Raw genomic sequence first — 24,823 nt, forward strand, 5'->3', positions numbered from 1 at the left:
TTAGACTGACAACTTGCTAAAGTCTAACATTATGCGGAGTTGTAAGCAGTATGAAAACAACAAAGCAGAATTAGCATAGAAATGTCAAGCATTTTGTCTACATATAGATTTTGCTTCATGAGCAAGTATCTAAAGCACATCTCTCCTTCAACAATATCAACTATGGTGATAAATGAGTATAAAAACAGCTTTAAGATTCTCAAAATACTTTTAATATACAAGTTACATGTTCCATATGAAGCATTCACATTTTCACATCTTTCCCAGATGAGAATTACAAACTATAAAACTGTCCAAAAGCATGATTTTCTACTCTGCAGGCAAAACCAACAGAGTTATGTTATCCAGAAAAAGAACCTTTCAACAAATTGATCATACACCCCTGTAGACTGCCACTTGGTACAGTGTTTACTAAATACAAACTCATCATGGTTCAGTTACTCACAGTTAAAAAATACATTTAAGTGAAGACACTAAAATTAACATACATTTTGTCTTTGCAATTTTACAGAAGTATATGCAAAAGAGGCTATATGTAATTAAAAATAATCAAAATTTCTATAAACATGCACTGCATGTTGCAAAATCTATAACCGACTTTTTAATCAGTTATTGCAATCATATTAAAGTTTCCCCCCAGTGTTCTGTATTTTTAGAACTCTGACTGCAAACCTTTATTATCCCTTTGAGATATAGAGACACAAATGGTGAATCTAAAATTCCCACACTGCAGACACTAAATCCAATGGGCACATCTTGCTACCGTGTACTATGAAGAAATAACTTGGAGAAGGCAAGCAAGTTCCTTGTATAATAAATTGCCTGCTTTTCCAACTAATATTTGTATGAATTATTTGAAACCCTATCTGCTTCTGCTGAAAGCAGGTTTTTTTTTAATGACATACAACTAAAATGCTTGTTACTGGCTTTCTTAATTTTAAAAAGTTTGCTATGTAAACAAACTTATTGTCAGTTTTATATTAGCCTTTTGCCTGTGCATCTTAATTTGCTTATACAACTGAAGATTATGTATTTGTTCCATCAGTAATCCGTATTGTTAAGAGTTTTTATAAAAAGATTTTATCTAAATTAAAAATATAAAGAAAAAAATATAGTAAACATGAAAAAAGAATGTAATCTATGTTAAATGCCTTCACAAAACTACATTTGGACTTTTCTAGAACAAGATGAAAGCTTTTTTCTTTTAGGCTCTCAATAAGGAATGTTGAAGACTAAGCTCTAGTAGTTTGAGAAAGAAGATATCTGCAATGAAAATGGGTCATGTGGCTTAGGCAAGCTGTTGAATGAGCTACAAGTAACCTCTTTATTCTTCCTGGTTTCTGTGCAATTCCAGCATATGGGAAAACAGGAAACAGATTCACCCAGAAGCAGAACTCATCCCATTTGAAGAGAGCATCTGCTTGAACACACATAGACGTATTCAAAATGTAAAGCCTGATCAGTTTGGATGGTTTCAGTCAAATCACTCAATCCCTTTTTTACCAATACGCAGACATCCTGATTAAAACTAATGTACAGGAATACTATTTTCATCAAGCCTGTAACTTAAATGGGTCATACAGTACATTCCATCTCAGACAGGAAAAATTGAATTTTACTGTATCTTTGGGAAACAACTGAGAGCTCCAGACAGGGAAACTCCGAATAGACAGGCGGAGATTTAAAAGGCCTTCCATAACTGTTTTACAAATGGGTGTGCAGAAACAGCGCAGTGGTAGAATTTTCCTCAGGCTTTATATTTCCAAGGGTGAAAAAGCAGGGCTTTTGCCTAAACTCTCTGTGGGCTGCATGCTTAAATTGGGGTCTGATACTTTCCCATATTTATCTAATTGCAGAAAAGATGGGAAAAATTTTTACCATATAAAACTAAATAAGCATGACAGAGGCCGGTTTTTCAAGGTCAGGAATTCTGCATTTGGAGACCAACTTTTTGACAGAAGCCCTAGATAGGTGAAGAACCCATTTCCCAACTTTAGTATTAGATGAAGAGTCAGAATGGGTGAATATGAATCACAGTTGGTCTTTCACATCAATCTGTATGAAAATCAACCAAATCCCAAGGATACTGGCAATATAGCAGGCTACAGAAATCTGACACCTCTAAGATCATTGCCAAAAACACAAGAGTAGAAGTTATGTTAGTTATCAAGGTGAAAAATGGAAACAAATCTGCAGCAACACATTCACAACCCTAGTACCTCAACTCTGGTATAGACACTTAAGCTGTTGCTACCAGTGAGACTTTGTTAGCCCATTAAGTATCTTGATCTCTGGACTGACCTATATATATATATATATATAGCAACACCAAACTGGCTTTGGGAAATAGGGTTTATTTTTCTTTTTATGCTTTGCTATCTGAAAAGCGAAGTAACCCAACTTTCTTCTTGAAACTTCAAACTTTTCCAAACTTAGATAAAAGGCAATTGAGAAAATATTTGTTGATAACTGATGACAGGACTTTGTGGTACATAAGGATTTCACTTAATAACAACGTAACTTTAAAATACAGTGGATGTATTGTAATGTAACACAAACTCCTCACATATATGAATAATATAATTGAGGAAAGATTTTCCTTCAATAATCAAGGAAAGATTCTATAAGATGACTTGGGATTTTTTGCACAAAGAAATAGCATCAAATTACTCTGAGCCTGAACTTGTGAATTGCTGCTGTAATGAAACAGCTCAATGTATATAATTAGGCTGCAGGACCTCAGCATCAGTTCCAGAACACCTGCCATCTATTTTGTGTGGGAAGGGGGGCTACAATGGTACAACCAAAACACTTAGCTAGGGTGAAATTGATGAACACAAACACACATAGTCAAAGATACTGTAATTAAAGTTAGTAAAGCTGTTCCAGATCCCTACATTATCATAAAAACAATCTCAGGACTTTCCTATTGCATGGCAGAATTGTATGAGATGAGAAATTTCTTCAGTTCACATTTTAATGCACACCAGCATTAAGATTTCCTGAAGCATTTTGTGGGGGGAAAATGTAGCTACTTCTGTATCTGTATTTCACTGAATTCTGCAATGCAGTTCTACAATCAAATCAGTATACAAAAATGCATACACATTTGTGAAAATGCCAAAAATGCACATTAGGTAAAATTGTTTGCAAAAATATTTATACTAGGCAAAATTACTACAAAAATACATATATAATCAGGATAACTGTGTACATTTTCACGTACACTTTAAAAATGTGCAAATCGATATAGAAATGGGATAAAAGACTTAAATCTCAAAGACTTAGCAAATATGTCCTTTCTTCGGTTGCATGTTATTTGTTGTGTTTGGGCCTGCATCATCACTCTTATAAAGCACTATAGTACATACAGGTGAATGTTGGGGTCTTGATGTAATGCATTAAACATTGATTATACAGAATATTTTTTGAAGGAAATGGGTGGATTATAGTTATGGACATTGCACACAGCAAAAAAAACCCATCAAATTTAAAGAAAGATGATCAGTCTTGCAATAATGCCATAAGGCTGACACAATCCAAATTTCGAATCAGTCATTATACTTAACAATGACTCATCATTAAATTGTAAATTATGGCCTTTCAAATACAAGACAGAAATACATATATAAAACCAGACTAAATTTTATTCTATCATATGGGCACCTTCATGAAGTTTTACACAAATTTGACTATTAATTTAAAATAAAGTTGAAGACCCAGAGAATGTTATCTGAAACTGTCATGCATATGACGAGTTTCTACAATATAAAAGCCAAGTGTTCATCTTGCTATTTTTATTATAGATCTGTTGCTTCTGAAACACTCTTCCCCTTAAGTAGAGCTCAATTTCTAATGATCAATAACCACATAATAATTTTTAGGCAGCAATATGGAAGTGTCTGCCACTGTATTCTTCCACAAGATTTTGGTGTCAAATCGAAGCTACAAACCTTGTTTAATTTTTTAAAAATATTTTTTAAAATTACCCTTAATAGCATGTTAATTATATCATTTTGACCTTCGTTATGAAGGAATTTCAGTTGTGGAACAACCACTTGAAACTAATTGGCTTTTCATGAAAATTAGCAACTTTAATTTTGTACCTCATCACAAAAAACAAATTAACCACGCACTAACACTTTAAACCTAAATATTTTGGTTTCTACAAGAATATGGTAAATATAACAGTATTTTCCTCTTAAAGATTATTGAAACGATTAGGAACATTTTTACTCTACAGAGATTATCATTATGTATCTGATAGGATATTTATACACTTAAGACAAATAATCTGATTGATTACAAGACATTTAAGCTCAAAAGAAATTTCTACGATTGTCTCTTGTCCACTTCTTTATTGGGTATGTAAACTAATTCTTTCAACTTTTGTAATAAGAAACTTCAACTGAAACAGTAAAATATCTAGTCTTATTGCAATAGTTTGAATAGCAACTGCCTGTATACTAAAGTAAAACTCAAGTTTTAAACCAGGTTATCACATTAATTTAAATATTCAGTCTTAAAATACCATGGAAATTATTTTCCAGGTTTGCATTATCTAACTGTGCTTGATGATATTAATATAGGCTATGATTAACGCTGTACTATATATTCTGCAATTTGTAAATATGGCCCTGTAAAAGAGGAGACCTGTGCAAGATCCGAGTGATGACAGAAGATCGGAAGATACCTGTAAAAAATTTGCAGAATCCATTTTTCCCATTAGGAAGGGGAAAAAAAACTATTCCTACTTCTGACCAAGAAAGATCTAAGAAAACAAAAGAGTACAGATGTATTGCGTAGTAAATAAATACTACTATTCAATAGCACAAGCATGCACTGCTGTTATATTTGGTTAAAACAAAGAGGTGAACAGTATTTCAATCTATAGCAGGAAAGGTGCTTCCAATCCAGCATGAACGTGATACAGATATAGCAAGCACCCCATGCTAGATCAGAACCACATTTCCTACAAAGGATCTGAATACTGGTCCCAAATGAGAACGGTCCTAAGTTTATGCCCAGACAATTTCATGGCTGCCCTCCTGAAAAGATCACAGGGAAAACGTCTTGACCACTTAGTTATTAGGGTCACAGTATCACAAAAGGATTTTTTTTGTCCATATACACATATACAAATTAACAAATTCAACTATCTTATTATACTTTCCTAAAACTTATATTCATGTACATCTGAACTAACACAGAACTTGTTCTAATTTTTCTTCTCATCACTAAATACATCTGCAAGGTCAGGGAACAAACTGAAATCTGCAGCACTGGTCTGGGAATGCAGCACATTTATTATAAACAAAGAAAAGGCATACAGTGTTTTATTCCTGTAAAAGTCTAAGTTTCTGATAGGTGTTGAAATCTGATGAATATATCTAACTTTTATCATTTCTTCTTTATTCTTTGTGGCACTTTTTCTTATCTGTTAGGAAGCTTTAGAAAGCAAAATTAGCATATACACTACCTTACTTATTTGTCACCCAACAACAGAAATGTAAGCTACATTATACATATTTTAAATTTATATTAGGGTGTCCTGGGATGCACCCAATGGTTCCTTTTTCCTATCAAAAAGGGCTTCCACTCAAGCAACTGGAGGTGGGAGTAAAGGTTCAATTTTTGTCAATTCTCTTAAGCAACACAATTTTCTATGTGATACCATAAAATGTTGTTCCAGAAAGCCCTTGTATCTGCAATAGCAGTTTTCCAAAGGGAATTTATATTGATAGAAAAATGTGGTACTTTTACAATAGCTAACACTCAGGAAGGATTACAAAATTATGAAACACATTTCTTCCTTATAAATTCAGTGAAGCCAGATTTTATTTCTTTCTGGAAGAACTTTTCTCCTTCAAACAAGCCAGACACATATAAAATGCATTCTCACAGTTACAGAAAAGCATGACTTTTCTATAAATTCATTATCAGGACCATATAAAATCAATTATTTCTTAAATAATTGCTTTATATAAAGTATTTCATGTAGAATAACTGTTCCAAAGATCAAAGTGATTAACCTTTTCCTGAAAGGGACAACAATGAAATATAACAGCAATGTAACAATCCAAGTAACATATTCAAAATGGAGAACATTCATTCTCCTTCACTTGAATGTTCTGTTTTTATATATGCTGGTTTTGTTTATTAATTATAGTTCTGTAGAAATGTTAATATAATTTAATATTAACATGTTATCTAAGATGTAAAAAGAATTTGATTCAAAGATATTTGTAATTTCAGACCAATCAACCGATTTGCACTGTGCTTCTAAATTAAAATTAAATTAAACATACAATATGCTTCCAATCAGGTAACATAGAAATAGGATGCATAAACTATGAAATATTAAAACACAGCACACCGTATTACACATAAAACTTGTTTTTCCATTTCAAGTTTATTAAAACTTTAGCAGTACAAATGATCCAGATTGTGGATTATCAAAAAAACCAAACTGAAGTCCACATAAAAAAAAATGTTCCCCAACATGTCTCTAGAACCTAGAAGCAGAGTGGAAACAATAAGTTCATAAACTCATCCATGCCTATCTTCATCAGTCCCAGCACTTGATTCATGATCGGATTTTTTATCTTTGCCATGGGCACGATCTCTCTCCTGGTATTTTGATTTTTGGTTGATCTCTTTTTCTCTTGAAGAACGAGATCTGTCCCTTTCCTTTTCTTTACTCCTCCGTGAGTATGATCTTTTCAATTCTCTGTCCTTGCTGCTTCTTCTTTTCTTTGAGTCAGGACTTCTATCTTGATTTCTACTGGATTTTTTGCTTTTATTCGTCTCAGAGCTACTGCTGTCATGGCTTTTTGAGCGCATCTTTTTTCCAGTATCTTCCTTTCTCCGAGAACTTTTGTACTCTTGATCCCGATGCCTGTCTTTACTTCGACTTTCTTCCCTCTCAGAGCTATGGGATTCCTTCCGCCTTTTATGGTCTTTCTCTCTGGACCTCTCTGGTGTGCCTCTTCTCTCTCTACTTCTTGACCTCCCTTTTCTTTTCACTTCTTTATCTCTGTGTTTGGAATAATCTTTACTTCTGCTGTGGTCTCGTTCTTTACTTCTGGACCTGGCTCGCCTGCCTCTGTCCACACTTCTGCTTCTCTCTCTGGCCTTATTATTGGAACTATGTTTGTTTTTAGACTGCTCGCGTTCCCTGCTTTTTGAGTGTTCATGTTTTCCCCTCTCTTTACTTTTGGTATGATTCTGACTATTACTTCTAGATCTTCCCCTTTTATTCTTCTCCCTGCTTTTGCTCCGTTCTCTGCCATGAAAGTCATTATATTTTTCTTTGTCTTTTTCTCTGCTTCTTGATCGCATTTTTTTATCTTCATGTTTACTGTATTTTGAGTCTCTTTCTTTACTTTTTGATATCTCTCTGCTTTTGCTCTGGCTTTTGGATCTAGCCTTTTTTTTGGCTTTACTTTTGTTATGTTTGTCCTTATCTTCCTTCTCAGAATTCCTCTTTGTCCCTCTGTCTTTACTGTCAGATTTGGGATCTTTGGGCTGTGTTTCTTTTTCTCCTCTTCTATCTAGACTTTCAGAACCCTCTCTGTAGTCAGATATTTTTCTTTCTTTTCCTCTCCCTGGGCTTTTTTGATTTGCAGCATCCTTCTTGTTTTCATTCATTTCACTCCTTCAAGACAAACAAGCAAGCAAACAAACAAACTTGAACATAAAGCTAATGAAATAATCCCATATCATTATCTGAATTTACATTATAAACTGCATGCAAGTGCAAGTACATTTAACATATGATAGAAAGAAGTACCTCTAAATCAAAAACACAACATACTATTCCAGAACTCTGCTGTATGAGTCAAATGTGACATAACAGAGTGAGAAGGCCTCTAAAAAATTTTGTGGAAGAATTTCCCACAAGCGAAGAAAGAAAGCACACGTACTTGTTTCTTTCGACTCCTCTCTATACTTGTTTTAATTGGAATTTAAGCAGATTATTAAGTTTTTTTTCTTTTTCTTCTAACAAGATACTACATGAGCAAAATAGGAAATGGAAAAATAAACCACTATTTACAGGAATTTCATTGCTGCACTGACTATTGAGTTACTTATAAAGTGAGATAAAAATCTAATAAATAAATAGTACAGAAATGGCTAGTGCATCTTACTTGTCTCCTTTTATCCACCTTTCTCCACTTGATACTCTCATTCTTTGGGCTCTCTGCATTTCCTGTCTCCAGTGTGGAGGAGTCTCACTGCGTCTAAAGCGATCCCTCGACCTGGATCTTGAAGGTGTCCGGTACCGCTTTGAATACAGGAGGAAAAATTAGCTAAGACAAGAAGATGTGGATCCTAATTTGTAGAGCAACTGTCATACATTTGATTGTAAATTACATATTTAAAAACATAATAAAACCTCCATCTAATGGATCATTTGGGGATAAGAATTGTTTCAATTCTCACTGAAAACAACACAGCAATTTAACAATAAAAATATAAAAAGAAAAAAAATGCACTGTCCAGAATACAAAAATATATTTAAAATAATGGGAAATACAAAATTTAAACATCCATACTAAATATTTTTGTACAAATGGAGCTAATCTATTGCTAAACTTTATTTATATAACTAAGTAGAGATCAAATAGTGTAAGCAGTTTTTAATTAACAAAATTCTTAACTTTTACTGCTGTATTAATTTTTCAAAGTGATTTCTCACTTTTAAATATGTCTTTCAGTTTTCCAGTGTATTGCTATAACTTTCGCATCTAACAACAAAAGGAATTAATTTCTTGTGTATTACTGCATACTGAATTCTGATATGCAGAATCTATCAAATCTATGTTATTTAATAAATTATATTATCTTCTTTTTGAAGTAATATTATGTTTTTATAATTCTCATTTGAAAGAAGCCAAATAATAAGTTTACTGTTTAATTTTAAAATTATTTTTACTAGAGCTATGCTATACTTTGACCTCAGTTCTAAACGTTTGATCCTTGAAACAGAAATAAAACTTTAAAAATTGGGTTCCTTGGGAGTAAGGATTATGGGAGAGTCAGGAATTTTTCCTTAGCAAATCTTTGTCCCACAAAGCTCGTGGACACTGTTGAGTTTTGTGGAAGTCTTCTAATGGCACTACACAACAGCCTTGGCAGAAGGCAGTCCATTACCGGAGAATAGAACAATTTAGCAATAAAACATGTGCATACTTGATTTTTAAAGGAACCCTCATGGGGAGACTATTAAAACATGCACCCCAATTTAAAGTCAATATTTTGACACAATCTTAGCTTGTTGTACAAATCACTATATGCTAGCCAACCCGCAAACACATATAGGCAGTCCTCAACTTATCGCCACAACTGAGTCCAAAATTTATGTTGCTAAATGAGACATTTGTCCCTTTTTACGACTTTTCTTGGCAAAGCTGTGAATCAAGTGAATCATTACAGATGTTAAGTTAGTAACAATTTTGTTAAGTGAATCTGGCTTCCCCACTTATTTTGCTTGTCAGAAAGTAGCAAAAGGGGACAATGCACAGCACTCCGGGATACTTCAACCATCATAAATTTGTGTCAATTGCCAAAAATCTGAATTTCGATCACATGACCATGGGGTGCTGCAACGTGCAATTGTCATAAATGTGAAAAGCAGTCATAACTCACTTTTTTCAGTGCCATTGTAACTTTGCACCGTCACTAAATGAACTGTTGTAAGTCAAGGATTACCTGTATTGCTTTCAGTATGGCTTGATATCCAAACTTAGCATGAGATATAAATGCAAAATGCTGGTTTTGTTTGCTAAGTCTAATTTGCTAAGTCTAATAAGCCTTGGTCTAATTAGATAGATAGACAGACAGACATGTATATATCACACAACTAAATCATGTTTTATTAAAATCCAAAGATCAAAGAAATCAAACTGTAAAAAAACACATACCCTTGGTCCCCTTCCTTTTATTTTTCGACCAGATCTTGTCACCAAGAGCCTTCTCTGATATGATGTTTGACAATTTGATGGATTACTAGAAATCAAGAAAAGAAAAAAATCACTGCTATTTAACTATGATTTATCAGTTTCTTCTACAATCATGTACTTCTGAAGTTTACAACTTGCTAAACATTTTCTTCATAAAAAAGAATTCAAAATATTCAGTGGTGAGATGACAGTAATAGTAGTAATAATAGTAAATTCTAAGAGCCTTAGTCCAGCAATACCAAACTAAAATGCAATCAACAAAGAAAATATAGATAACAGTAAGATAAAACAAGGCACTTTTCTTACATTATATAAAGATAGCTGCAGAACATCATGCATATGCAAAATTTACTGAAAATAGTTAATAAATATTTAAATACTAAAAGTATTGTTTGTTCCTCCCTTGTAGAATGTTTATCAACTTATGAAGAAATAAATCCTACTGAAAGCAATGTGCTAACTTTTAAGTAATGATCCTAAAATCTGTGTTAGTAATTATTTTAATTAATTAATTTAAAAACTATTTTAGCAGTTTTATGTTGTTTTAATGTGTATTTTTAATGTGGTTTGGGGAAATTATTGTTTCATTTTTAAACTATACAATATTTGTTCTGACAAAAGTAGCTCAAAGATTTCCAAAAGAAACGAAAGTCTGATCACCTGATTATTTTGAATCATTGTCTATATGTAGGAATACAAATTAACATGTAGTTTACACACATCATAACTCTGGGGTTGCTACGTCAGTCTCAAACGCACATTAAACTTTACTTTCCCCAATGGTTAAGTTAAACCCAGTTAACATACTGTTTTCTATCAACCACAGTTAAGATATAGTTTTAGCTAAAGAGAGCTGATTTTTAGTATGAAGTAAAAAAAACTGTGCATCTCACTGCAAACTCCATAAGGAGCAAATATTTTTATATAACTTATTTTTTAATTGGGTGTGTTGATATTCTGGGAGATTAGTATATGTAAAATCTAAATGAATTGCCGGTTTTCCATATAGAGTTATATTGCTCTATTCTGTTTGATCTGGCTTGATATTTTGGTAATTGCATTGCTTTTGGTGGGGTGGGCAAATACAATATTGCGTATTGTATTAGGCATTTCTTTGTCCTGTGAGTCAAAGGTCATTTGTCCCATTCTTCAATAAGAACAACTACCCTGGTTGCACCCAGATTTGGTGGGGGCCTGTTAACATGAAATGGTTTATCAGTCTACCATATACTTTCAGTGACAACTGCCAGGCTAACCCTAACAAAATTGCTCAATTGAACAGCCTGTGGGCTTGGCTGTCTACAACCTCATCTTTCCAGAATTAAGAATCAGAATATTGCAGTATATATCAGAATATAACAACTGTGCTAGGTAATAAGAATTACTTTTCTGCTTTTGTTAACCCTGATTTATGCTAAGCATACTAAGGGAATACAGCCACTTTAATAAATAAGGGAGAAAAGCAAGGGACAACTTTATCTAGTTGTTAGGTGCACAAGTATTGATCTGCTACTATTGTGACAGGAAGAAACGATGAGAGATATTCTATACCAAATAACTGGAAGCTGTTACCCTTAGTATTGGCATTCATTGTTATAAATTGGTAGATTAGTTCAGAATGGTTTCCATAACCATTTATCTACCTGATAATGTCATTATTTTGCCACTATATTATTCTATTTTATATTATACAGTTTCCACTAGTTTGTGATCTTAATGTTTACACATACAGGTGAAACTCGAAAAATTAGAATATTGTGCAAAAGTTCATTTATTTCAGTAATGCAACTTAAAAGGTGAAACTAATATATGAGATAGACTCATTACATGCAAAGCAAGATAGTTCAAGCCGTGATTTGTCATAATTGTGATGATGATGGCTTACAGCTCATGAAAACCCCAAATTCACAATCTCAGAAAATTAGAATATTACATGCAATCAATAAAACAAGGATTGTACATAGAACAATATCGGACCTCTGAAAAGTATAAGCATGCATATGTACTCAGTACTTGGTTTGGGCCCCTTTTGCAGCAATTACCGCCTCAATGCGGCGTGGCATGGAAGCTATCAGCCTGTGGCACTGCTGAGGTGTTACGGAAGACCAGGATGCTTCAATAGCAGCCTTCAGCTCTTCTGCATTGTTCGGTCTCATGTCTCTCATCTTTCTCTTGGCAGTGCCCCATAGGTTCTCTATGGGGTTCAGGTCAGGCGAGTTTGCTGGCCAATCAAGCACAGTAATCCCTGGTCATTGAACCAGGTTTTGGTGCTTTTGGCAGTGTGGGCAGGTGCCAAGTCCTGCTGGAAAATGAAGTCAGCATCCCCATAAAGCTCGTCTGCGGAAGGAAGCATGAAGTGCTCCAAATCTCATGGTAAACGGCTGCGTTGACCCTGGACTTAATGAAGCACAGTGGACCAACACCAGCAGATGACATGCCTCCTCAAATCAACAGACTGTGGAAACTTCACACTGGACTTCAAGCATCTTGCAGTGTGTGCCTCTCCATTCTTCCTCCAGACTCTGGGTCCTTGGTTTCCAAATGAGATGCAAAAGTTGCTCTCATCAGAAAAAAGGACTTTGGACCACTGAACAACAGACCAGTTCTGTTTTTCTTTAGCCCAGGTAAGACGCTTCTGACATTGTTTGTTGTTCAGGAGTGGCTTGACAAGAGGAATACAACATTTGAAGCCCATGTCCAGGATCCGTCTGTGTGCGGTGGCTCTTGATGCACTGACTCCAGCCTCAGTCCACTCCTTGTGAAAGTCTCCAACACTTTTGAATGGCCTTTTCCTGACAATCCTCTCCAGGCTGTGGTCATCCCTGCTGCTTGTGCACCTTTTTCTTCCACTTTTCCCTTCCACATAACTTTCTATTAATGTGCTTTGATACAGCACTTTGGGAACATCCAACTTCTTTTGCAATAACCTTTTGAGGCTTTCCCTCCTTCTGGAGGATGTCAATGATGGTTTTGTGCACAACTGTCAGGTCAGCAGTCTTTCCCATGATTGTGCTTCCTACTGAACCAGACTGAGAGACCATTTAAAGGCTCAGGAACCCTTTGCAGGTGTTATGGCTTAACTAGCTAATTAGAGTGGGACACTTTGAGCCTAGAATATTGAACCTGTTCACAATATTCTAATTTTCTGAGATTGTGGATTTGGGATTTTCATGAGCTGTAAGCCATAATCATCTCAATTATGATAAATCACGGCTTGAACTATCTTGCTTTGCATGTAATGAGTCTATCCCGTATATTAGGTTCACCTTTTAAGTTGCATTACTGAAATAAATGAACTTTTGCAGAATATTCTAATTTTTCAAGTTTCACCTGTAGATCCTAGTATTTTAACATCATACTATTGTGTTGATAAATAATTTTTAAAAGTCTTACCTTTCCCTTTCTCTGTTCTTTGTTTCTTTTTCTTTTTCATCTACTTTGGGAGGACTTTTCCTCATCAAAAATCTGTTTTCTGGAACAGGAGGAATTTCTTCTGGACGGACTGTAGAAAGTGGTTGTTGCAATTCAGGGTTTTCTGTTTCAGTTTCACTAGCTGAACTTAAATTTATAAAACAAAAGAATATTTTTATCTGTACTTTTAGAATAATGTGTTAAGTTTTCAGGTGCCAAACATATTTCAAATTTACTATATTTTAGAAATTTCTGTTGGAAAGTGGCAAAATCTTTAATATTGTAATTTGAATTGTGCTGGTTCTTCTTATGCCTTGCTGGTTCTAATGACAGGTTGAATATGGGGACATGCTTTTTTGGTCTTTTTATTAACATAGCAATTTTTAAAAATACTCCTATTGTAAATTACTGAACAAATATAAATCAACAGATTTAATCATGCCTAGGGATAGTTTCTGAGCTGCTTAAATGGAAATGGATCCACACTACAGAAAGTCGCCAGACTGCGACCCCCCAGCTTACAAACAACAAAGTTACAAACAAGCTATTTGCAGTACTCAAAATGGCAGACAGCCAACCAGCAATGAGATCCAACTTAAAATGGCAGGTGGCACTTCTCCCTGCTAACTGAAAAACAGCTGAAGCCTTGCAATATCTCCATGAGCATTTGTTTTTAATATATTGCACAGCCTGTTTTCACTGGTTTCTGAAAACACTGCACAGCTCAAGAATGTTGTCTGTCATTTTGAGTCATGTCGCACTCCAGTTTTTCTGACTATTTGACTGGCAACAAGATCCAACTCAAATGGTAGACATTACTTTACCCTCATGAACTGAAGCAGCGCTGAAACAGCGCAATGCCTACATAAGCATCACAAAGTAATGCATGGATTTTTAATATACAGGTAGTCCTTGGCTTACAACCACAATTGAGCCCAACATTTCTGTTGTTAAGTAAGACACTTGTTAAGTGAAGTTTGCCACATTTACAACCTTAACTTGGCTTGTCAGAAGATCTCAAATTACATGACCTTGGAACATAGCAACAGTCATAAATATGAACCAGTTGCCAAGCATCTGAATTTTGATCATATGATCATAGGGGTGCTGGAAAGGTCGTAACTGAAAAATGATTTATATCACTTTTTTCAGTGCAGTTGTAACCTGGAATGTCAATAAACGAAGTGTTATAAGTCAAGGACTGTTTTCAGCAGTTCCTAAAAACATTGCATGGATTCAATAGTTCCTCAGCTTGTATAAGAATGGCATTTGCCATTTTTAATTGCACTTGGCTTCCGTTTTTCTCTTTATTACACAGTAAGACAAAACATGTGACTAAAGAGCTTGTTCCAGTTTACATACAAATGGACTTAAAGGTAATTTAGGATGGGAATTTGTTCTTATGTTGGGGACTTGCTGTCTTATAAAACCACTCGGTTGACTTCCTAGCAACAGAAGCATTGTTCTCCAAGTATCTCAGATTTCATCCTAAAATGTATTTAAAATCATTATGACTTTAGATACATAAGCAATCTGTTTAAAAAAAAACATATAAAGAGATTTATTTCAGAAACAAACTAACTGAAATTGACAATGAAAAAGGTATCTTTAATTCCTTCAAATTATTCTGTTACATTTGTTGCAATAATAGTGTAGGAAGAAAAATGTTTTAATGCTTTCATAGAAACCTTCCTGTATGTACCTCTTTTTGCTTTTTTTCCTCTTTTTCTTTTCTTTCTTATGTTTCTTAGAGTTTTTTTTGTGTTTCTTTTTCTTTTTCTTTGTTTTTTCTTCAGCAGCACTGTCAGATTCAGTGGACGAATCAGAAGACGTTTTTGAATCACTTGAACTTTCTGAATCACTAGATGAAGACGATGATTTGCGCCTTTTCTTCTCTTCCTTCTTGGCTTTAATGAAACCAACAGAAAAGCATTTACTGCCTAAGCGAAAAAAAATATTCTTTTCCTATCTTCTCCAGTTTTTCCTTTAATTTCTGAATATTAAAGCAAATAAATAAGTTATTTCCCAAGCATAATTTTTCATATATGAAGACGCTAAATATTATTAAGAAATTCATTTTAACTGTAATCACTGAGTTACAACTGTATCACCTTCGAGCAGTAATATATTGTTATACCCGAGTCTAAATTCTTAATAAACAATTTTAACAATGGTGCTCTCTGGAGTTTAAAGCATTAAAATAAGCCAAATAATTAATTTCTACAAAAGGTGATTGGAAAACAAAATATTAAAGCTGACTGTTTTTCTTTTCACCATTTACAATCTGAAATGGAAATAGCAAACTATTATTTTTTTTAAAAAAAGTTTTTTTTAATTTTTTAAGACAAACATATACAAACAATACATAAAAACATAAAACCATCTTCCATTTTATGTACATACAGTGTGTCAGTTGGTTGCGAATCTTTTGTGCTATCCTTTCATAGTCGTTACTCACAGTTTATATAAATTTCACGTCAAACATATGCTTATATATTTATCAGGTATTAATCATCCATGACTAAACTATTTATTCCATCATTTTATACAAGATATCCCAAATTTTATTTTAAAATTTATATTGTACTTTCATCCAATGGTTACATATGTCTACATTATATTTTATATCAATCTATTAAACTTCTATAACAAGATTATCTATTCTGTTGCATTACATCTTTTTGTCCAACCATTGATAAAACAAATCCCATATCATATAAAATAGTTTATCTTCTTGTTCTCTAATTTCAAATGTCAATTTACTCATTTCAGCACAGTCCATAATTTTCTTAATAACTTCCTCCTGCATAGGTATTTTATCATTTTTCCAATTCTTAAGCAAATACAATTCTAGCCGCTGTTAAAACATTTACAATCAAATATTTCAGCTCTTTGTTGTATATTTCCGGTATAATTCCCAATAAAAAGATCTCTGGTTTAAAGTCTATATGTTGTTTTATCATTTTTTCCAACCATGTGTGGATTTTAGTCCAATATTTTTTGTGTCCGAGCATGTCTACCACATACGGTAATATGAACTAGGTATCTGATGACTTTTCCAACATTTATCCGATTTATTCTTAAACATTCTTGCAAGTCTCGTCAGGGATAGATGCCACCTGTAAAACATCTCATATAAATTTTCTTTATATGCAGTTGACATTGTCATTTTATAATTTTGAGACCACAATTTTTGCCATTTTTCTAAATCAATCACATATCCAAAAATTTTCCAAGCAATCATCGTTTCTTTAACTTGTTCCTCCTCCAATTTAAATTCTAATAAATGTCCATAAAGCTTTTTAATTACCTTTTCATCAGTACCCATCAAAATTTTGTCTAAGTCAGTCATCTTATCATAAATACCTTCTGTTTCAAAATATTTATCAAATTTAGATTGTATTTGCAAATATGAAATCCAATTCATTTTTACACCTTGTTCTTCCAATGCTTGCATAGATTTAAGTTCACCCTTTTCATTCAATATCTCACCATATCTGTTTGTTCCTTTTTATATATTATTGGATAAAAAAAAGCCTCAATGGTAAATATCCATAATGGAAGTTTTAAGTAGTATTATCTTTTATCTTCTCCCAATTCAAACAGTGCCTCTTGAATGTAACGTCTTCTAAAATACCCGTGTTTTAGTTCCCTTGTACCAGAGGAAAGCATGCCATCCCAACAGTAAGTCATGCCCTTCTAAGTCAATCGTCTACTGTTCCTTAATGTTATCCATTCCTTTACCCACATCAAGCTTGTCGTCTGGTAATATAACTCCCAATTGGGCAAGGCAAACCCTCCTCTTATTCTTGCGCCTTGTAACAGTTTTAGTTTTATTCTTGCTTTTTTACCCTGCCAAATATATACACTGCTCAAAAAAATAAAGGGAACACTTAAACAACACAATGTAACTCCAAGTCAATCACACTTCTGTGAAATCAAACTGTCCACTTAGGTAGCAACACTGATTGACAATCAATTTCACATGCTGTTGTGCAAATGGAATAGACAACAGGTGGGAAGCATAGGCAGGTAGCAAGACATCCCCAATAAAGTGGTTCTGCAGGTGGTGACCACAGAGCACTTCTCAGATCCTATGCTTTCTGGCTGATGGTTTGGTCACTTTTGAATGCTGGCGGTGCTTTCACCCTAGTAGTAGCATGAGACGGAATTTACAACCCACACAAGTGGCTCAGGTAGTGCAGCTCATCCAGGATGGCACATCCATGTGAGCTGTGGCAAGAAGGTTTGCTGTGTCTGTCAGCGTAGTATCCAGAGCATGGAGGTGCTACCAGGAGACAGGCCAGTACATCAGGAGACATGGAGGAGGCTGTAGGAGGGCAACAACCCAGCATCAGGACCGCTACCTCCACCTTTGTGCAAGGAGGGATAAGAGGAGCACTGCCAGAGCCCTGCAAAATGATCTCCAGCGGGCCACAAATGTGCATGTGGCTGCTCAAACAGTCAGAAACAGACTCCATGAGGGTGGTATGAGGGCCCAATGTCCACAGGTGGGGGTTGTGCTTACAGCCCAACACCGTGCAGGACGTTTGGCATTTGCCAGAGAACACTAAGATTGGCACATTTGCCACTGGTGCCCTGTGCTCTTCACAGATAAAAGCAGCTTCACACTGAGCACATGTGACAGGGTCTGGAGACGCCGTGGAGAACGTTCTGCTGCCTGCAACATCCTCCAGCATGACTGGTTTGGCAGTGGGTCAGTAATGGTGTGGGGTGGCATTCTTTAGAGGGCCGCACAGCCCTCCATGTGCTCGCCAGAGATAGCTTGACTGCCATTAGGTACCGAGATGAGATCCTCAGATCCCTTGTGAGACCATATGCTGGTGCGGTTAGCCCTGGGGTCCTAATGCACGACAATGCTAGACCTCATGTGGCTGGAGTGTGTCAGCAGTTCCTGCAAGACGAAGGCACTGATGCTATGGACTGGCCTGCCCGTTCCCTAGACCTGAATCCAATTGAGCACATCTGGGACATCATGTCTTGCTCCATCCACGAATGCCATGTTGTACCACAGACTGTCCAGGAGTTGGGGGATGCTTTAGTCCAGGTGTGGGAGGAGATCCCTCAGGAGACCATCTGCCACCTCATCAGGAACATGTCTTGGCATTGTAGGGAGGTCATACAGGCATGTGGAGGCCACACACACTACTGAGCCTCATTTTGACTTGTTTTGACTTGTTTACATCAAAGTTGGATCAGCCTGTAGTGTTTGTTTCCACTTTAATTTTGAGTGTAACTCCAAATCCAGACCGCCATGAGTTGCTAAATTTGATTTCCATTGATAATTTTTGTGTGATTTTGTTGTCAGCACATTCAACTATGTAACGAACAAAGTATTTAATAACATTTCATTCATTCAGATTTAGGATGTCTTATTTTTGTGTTCCCTTTATTTTTTTGAGCAGTGTATTTCAGCACAATTCTATTTAAGTCTTCAAAAAACTTTTTCCCTGGTCGGATTGGAATTGTCTGGAATAGATATAAAATTCTAGGCAATGCATTTATCTTAATTGTAGATATTCTCCCAATCAATGATAGTTGTAATTTTTCCCATTTTATCAAATCTGTCGCAATCTGCTGTTTGAGTTTAAAATAGTTATCCTCCTTCAGTGTGCTACATATTGGTGATGTATATCCCTAAATACTTAACCTTGTTTGTGACCTGTATTTCTAAAACTTCTTCCAACTCTTTCTTTCGTCTTGCTAACATATTCTTTGTTAATATCTTTGTTTTATCTTTATTTATTTTCAAATCTGCTACTTTTCCATATTCTTCTATTTTTTCTATGAATTTAGGTGCTGTTTCCAATGGATCTTCTAGTATGAATACCAGGTCATCTGCAAAAGCTTGCAATTTATACTCTTCCTTTTTGATTTTCATTCCTTTTATTTCTTTATCTTCTCTAATATTTCTATTCAACACTTCCAATGTTAACACAAACAGCAGAGGCGACAATGGACAACCTTGTCTTGTCCCTTTTCTTATATCTATAGATTCTGTTAATTCTCAATTTACCATAACTTTTGCAGTTTGTGCATGATATATCGTTTCAATGGCTTGAATAATTTTTTTACCAAAGCCCATTTGTGTCAACTGAAGTAAAATGAATTGCCAACTCACATTGTCAAAGGCTTTTTGTGCATCTAGAAACATCAAGGCCATTTGCTTTTCAGGATGCGCCTCATAATATTCTAGAGTGTCCAGAATAATTCTCACATTGTCTCTGATTTGTCTCTTTGGCAGGAATCCATTTTGGTCATTATGGATAAAATTATTTTAGTATCTTTTCAGTCTTTCTGACAGGATTGAAGCAAAAATTTTATAGTCTGAATTTAATAGGGATACAGGTCTATAATTTTTAACTTGCTGCAGGTCTGTATCCTCCTTCGGTTTAAGTGTAATATATGCTTCTGACCATGTTTTGGGTATTCTTTTCTTTAGCATAACTTGATTCATAACTTCTAACAAGTGAAGATTCAATATTTCCTGAAAAGTTTTGTAAAATTCCGCTGGCAAGCCATCTGGACCTGGTGCTTTTCCAACATTCTGGTTTTTTAGGGCTTCTTTAATTCCATCATCGTTATGTTCCCTTCTAACATTGTTTCAATGTCTTTAGGTATCTGAGGTAAATTCGCTTTCTGTAAATATTGCTTAACTTTTTCTTGAATATTCTCTTGAAAATACAATTTTCCATAGTAATTTTGTATAATTTTTTTTCTTCTCCTCGTTTCCATAGCAAACATGTCCTTCTTCATTTATTGACTAATCCTTCTTGATTCTGTTTCCTTTCTCAGTTTATAGGCTAGCCATCTGCCTGGTTTATTTGCATCTTCAAAGTAATTCTGTTTGGCATTTTTGATTTTTATGTGCTAGTTCCTCTTTTTCCATTAGTCCCATTTTATGTTTAATTATATCCATTTTATTTTTAATGTTGTTGTTTTTTGCGGGGACTTCTGTAAATCTTTTTCCAATCTTTTATAATCATCCTCCAATGTTTTGAAAGTCTTTCTGTTTTATATTTCTTTTCCTTGTATAGTCTATTATCAAGCCTCTTGTGTAGGCCTCCATTGTGTCCCAGAGGTTCTGTAAAGATGTGTCCTCTTTTCTATTTTCTTTAAAAAAGAAAACGAGTTATTTTCTGTTTAAAGTCATTTTCTTTTACTATAGTATTATTTAAAGTCCATCTAGATCTCCTCTTATATCCTTTCCAAATAACTATGACTGGATTATGGTCTGTCCAGGTGCTTGTTTCTATTTCAATCCCTAATATGTTGGTCAGTAATTCTGCTGACATCCATATCATGTCTATTCTAGACCATGATGCATGCCTGTTTGAGTAAAAAGTGTATTGCTTGCTTTCCACATTTCTCTTTCTCCATGCATATTCTAAGTTAAATTCTTCTGTTATTCGAAAGAAAGATTTTGGTAGTATCTTTCTAGCTTTCTTTGTTGATTTCTGTGTTTTATAGTCCAACCGATCATTAATTATTCCATTAAGATCTCCCATCATACAAATATTAACATAGTCTAATTCAATTATTTTCATATGTAATTTCCTGTAGAACTCTTCTTGGTTATCATTGGAGCATAAATTGCAATTAAAATTGTGTCTTTAATATATAATACTACACCCATTTTTTTAGATTGTGCCAGTGACGTAAATAATTTTCCTAATTTTTTTTTTGTTTCAATATATATTTACGTTGTTTTTTGATATGTACTTCTTGTAGGCAAATTATATCAAATTTTAATTTCTCTAATTTGTGAAATACTTTCCTTCTTTTAGTAGCCGAGTTAAGTCCATTTATGTTAATCGTAATCAATTTTCTTTCATCCAAGTTAAGCTTTGTGAGGAGGTTTTATTGCTCTAGTAGGTCTTAATTCTCATTGCACTCTGGGTACACCACCTACTGCACCTTCTTCTTTTTCTTTTTCAATTATTGCTATACACTCCTCTTGGAATTCAATTAATGACTCTTGCTTCTTCCTCCTTTCCTCTCAAGTATTCTAAGTAGAATAGCTCAGCTTTTTCAACTGTGTCAAATTCTGTGTCCTTGTTCTTGCCAAGTGAACAAGAGGCCTTCTGGCATCAACCATCTGTAGTTTACTCCTCTTTTAAGTAACTCTTTAATCAAGAATAAATATTCTCTTCTCATATCTCTCTTACTCTTCTTGGTAAATGTTTCAGTACCGCAATTTCTTTGTCTTTATACTTTAATGTTTTCTCTCGTCACCTGCAGCATCTGTGTCTTAATAATCTTAGTAAATCTGATGTGGACTTCTCTTGGTAGTCTGTTTCTCATTGCATATCTTATATAGATACGAAACACTCCATCCATCCCATCCATCATCTTCTCTTTGGTTATCTCTAACACTTCTGCCAGTATTTCTGTCATTATTTCAGCAAGATTTTCACCTTTTCCTTCTTCTACATTTTGAAATCTTAGGTAGAATTCTGATCTATCAATTTCCCATTCTAATAGTTCACACCTGCCCTTTTCGACATCGCTCAATAAAGTATTAATATTTCCAATTTTCTTGTCCCTTTGTGTATCTTCTTCAATTTTTTTGAATCTGTCTTCATATTTCATCATCATCTGTTGAATATTTTCTACTTTCTCATCTATCTTTTCAGTTCTTTGCTCAATATTCTCCATTCTCTTTTCAATCTTCTGAATTCCTTGCATAATCATCTGTAATGTCACTTCCTTCTCTTTTTCCTGTTGTAAAATTGTCTATATTGTCCGTTGTCCTCCAGATGGTGAAGAGGCTATTGGTATTGAGGAAGCTAGGGCTGTTGTCTTTCTGCTCATCTTGTAGTATTTATCTGTAAAGAGAGAAAGAGAAAAAAGAGAAAAGAAAAAAAGAAAAGAAAAAAAAAGAGCACAGGCAGGCAATTGTCACCCCAAAATTTTTTTTTTTAAAAAAAGCAAACTTTATTGAATATACAACTAAAATAACGAACAAACACATACACAACATAGGAAAAAAATGAAAAGAAAAAAACCCACAAAAAATAAACAAATAAAAGCAAGCAATTCCATTATCAGCAGTTTGTGGTTCCTTATTTGTTATCATTATTGGTGTCATATTTACAAGTAAATCTTAATGCGAGTATGTAATTACTACCTCCTTTACAGTTAACATTATTTACTAATATATTTCCTATCTTTGTTCTATCCAGTCATACCAACATTCCCAGCTTTTGTAATATTCTGATGATTCTTTATCCTTAAGTGCTAAGGTCAATTTATCCATCTCTGCACAGGTTGCTATTTTCTGAATAATCATTTCCTCTGTTGGAATATCAGCTTGTTTCCAACACTGTGCAAAGGCTAGTCTAGCTGCAGTAAGTATGTGCAATATTATATATTTAGCTTTTTAGGGAGTTGTTTATCAAATATCCCTAATAGGAAGAATTCTGGTTTTAATTCAATTTGCTCTGCCGTTATTTCCTCCAACCATTTTTTTTATTCTGCGCCAAAATCTTTGGGCTTAGGTGCAGGACCACCACATGTGAAAGAATGTTCCGTGTTTCTTTTTACATTTCCAGCAATTCGGATTCATGTTAGGAGACATCTTCGCTATTCTCGAAGGGGAAAGATGCCATCTATAAAACATTTTATAGGCATTTTCTTTATATGCTGCTGATTTTGTGATTTTATTATTCCTGATCCAGAACCTTTCCCATTCTAATAATGTAATGCTACGTCCAATATTTCTATTCCAAGCTATCATATTGCCTTTGACTACTTCCTCCTCTAATTCTACCTCTAATAAATAGTTATAATATTTGGTTACATTTTTTTAATCTGGACCTAATTTTATCTAATTGCTGTAACTTACTGTAAATTCCAAAACTTCTTTTATCCTGTCTGTATCTATTTTGAATTTGCAAGTAAACCCACCAGTCTACTCATAGCCCTTGTTCTTAGAGATCTTGCCATGATTTTAAAGCTCCTTGTGCATCCAGAAGGTCTTTGTATTTTATCATCTTGTTGAGATCCAAATTATTTGGATGTATCATCGCCTCCATCGTTGAGATCCAAATTGGGATTTTTAGATGTTTTTTCTTTATTTTATTCCAATTAGCCAATAAAGAGTCTCTAATTATATGTCTGTGGAAGTAATTCTGTTTGGTTTTTCCCATGTCCCATAAGAATGCATGCCACCCCCTCTGTAAATGATGGCCTTCTAGGAATAATATTATTTTATTCGACAAATTTACCCACTCTTTCAGCCATAGTAAAGAGGCTGCACTATTATCAGGCATGATATTCCCCTCTGAAAAAAAAATCGGGGCCGGCCAAAAGAGACCCCCCCACCGCGCGCCAAGAAATCGCTGCCCAGCTCCCTTTTCCTGCCGCTCAGCGGCCTCCGCTCGCACCGCCCGCCCGGGCTCCGCTCGCACTGCCCGCCCGCCCGGGCTCCGCTCAGGTATCCGGCTGGGGCTGTCAGGAGTTGCTACCGCTGGCGCGGCTCCGCGCAGCTCCAGTCCCGCGTTGCCTCGGGAAGGGAAAGGCAAAACCAGGAGCCGCTGCTGCCGTTGCAAAGCGCCGCCGCGGCTCTTCCCTTTTGCCTTTCCCTTCCTGAGGCAACGCGGGACTGGAGCCACACAGAGCCGAGCCAGCGGTAGCAACTCCTGACTCGGGGCCTCCGAGGGGGGGAAGGAGAAGAAGGGGGAGAAGGGGGGCGATTCCCAAAAAAATCGGAATTCCAATTTTAATCGGAAGAATATCATGTCTGTATTATATAATTCCCAATTTGGGAGTGCCATACCCCCCTGCTCTTCATGTCTTGCATTGCTTTTAAATTTATCCTCAATTTTTTCCCTTGCCAAATGAATTTTGCGATTATACTATTAAGTTCCGTAAAGTAGTTTTTATGTATTTTTATTGGTATTGTCTGGAACAAAGAAATAAATTTAGGGAGAATGGTCATTTTAATGGTAGCACTCCTCCCTGTTTAACCCATAAGTCTTTTTTAACCTGTTGTAGTAATTTGCTATAATTATTTTCCATTAAAGTTTTACACTGAGCCGTCAGCCAAATTCCTAGGTATTTAATTTTTTTAACCACTTGTAGTCCCATTGCCTTTTCCAATTCTAATTTGTTTTTTTGTTAGGTTTTTAGTTATTAATTTCATTTTTCCCATTAATTTTAAGTCCTGCAACTTTCCCAAATTGATCTAGCTCTTTCAACAGTTCTTGACCTGTTTCAATTTGGTCCTCTATGAAAAAGACCATGTCATCCGCAAATGACTGCAGTTTATATTCTTCTTTATTTTTAAGCCCTTTATTCCTGGGTTCTAATTCATGTGAGCAGTGTTTCCAAAGATAATATGAAGAGCAGGGGAGATAATGGACATCCCTGCCTAACCCCTTTCTCTATTTTTATTGAGCGCGTATACTCTCCATTATAATATT

At 35.0% G+C, this 24,823-nt stretch overlaps 1 protein-coding gene across 1 annotated transcript in view; it reads right to left on the reverse strand.

Annotated features, from left to right (window-relative positions):
- Positions 1-6,380: 6,380 nt before the first annotated feature.
- The window catches only part of PPIG (peptidylprolyl isomerase G), a 41,490-nt gene continuing 23,047 nt past the window's right edge, over positions 6,381-24,823 (reverse strand). Inside the window, exons 9-13 of the mRNA XM_087949759.1 lie at positions 15,079-15,283; positions 13,359-13,523; positions 9,927-10,011; positions 8,151-8,287; positions 6,381-7,657 (exon numbers count right to left, since the gene is read on the reverse strand). Coding sequence (XP_087805885.1) covers positions 6,550-7,657; positions 8,151-8,287; positions 9,927-10,011; positions 13,359-13,523; positions 15,079-15,283 — 1,700 coding nt within the window. The 3' untranslated portion in view covers positions 6,381-6,549. The remainder of the gene's footprint in view (positions 7,658-8,150; positions 8,288-9,926; positions 10,012-13,358; positions 13,524-15,078; positions 15,284-24,823) is intronic.

The sequence above is a fragment of the Notechis scutatus genome, chromosome 1 (genome assembly GCF_049901735.1).
Source record: "Notechis scutatus isolate UNSWTSFEM ecotype Mainland chromosome 1, rNotScu1.2, whole genome shotgun sequence".
In the NCBI taxonomy this organism is placed as follows: Eukaryota; Metazoa; Chordata; class Lepidosauria; order Squamata; family Elapidae; genus Notechis; species Notechis scutatus.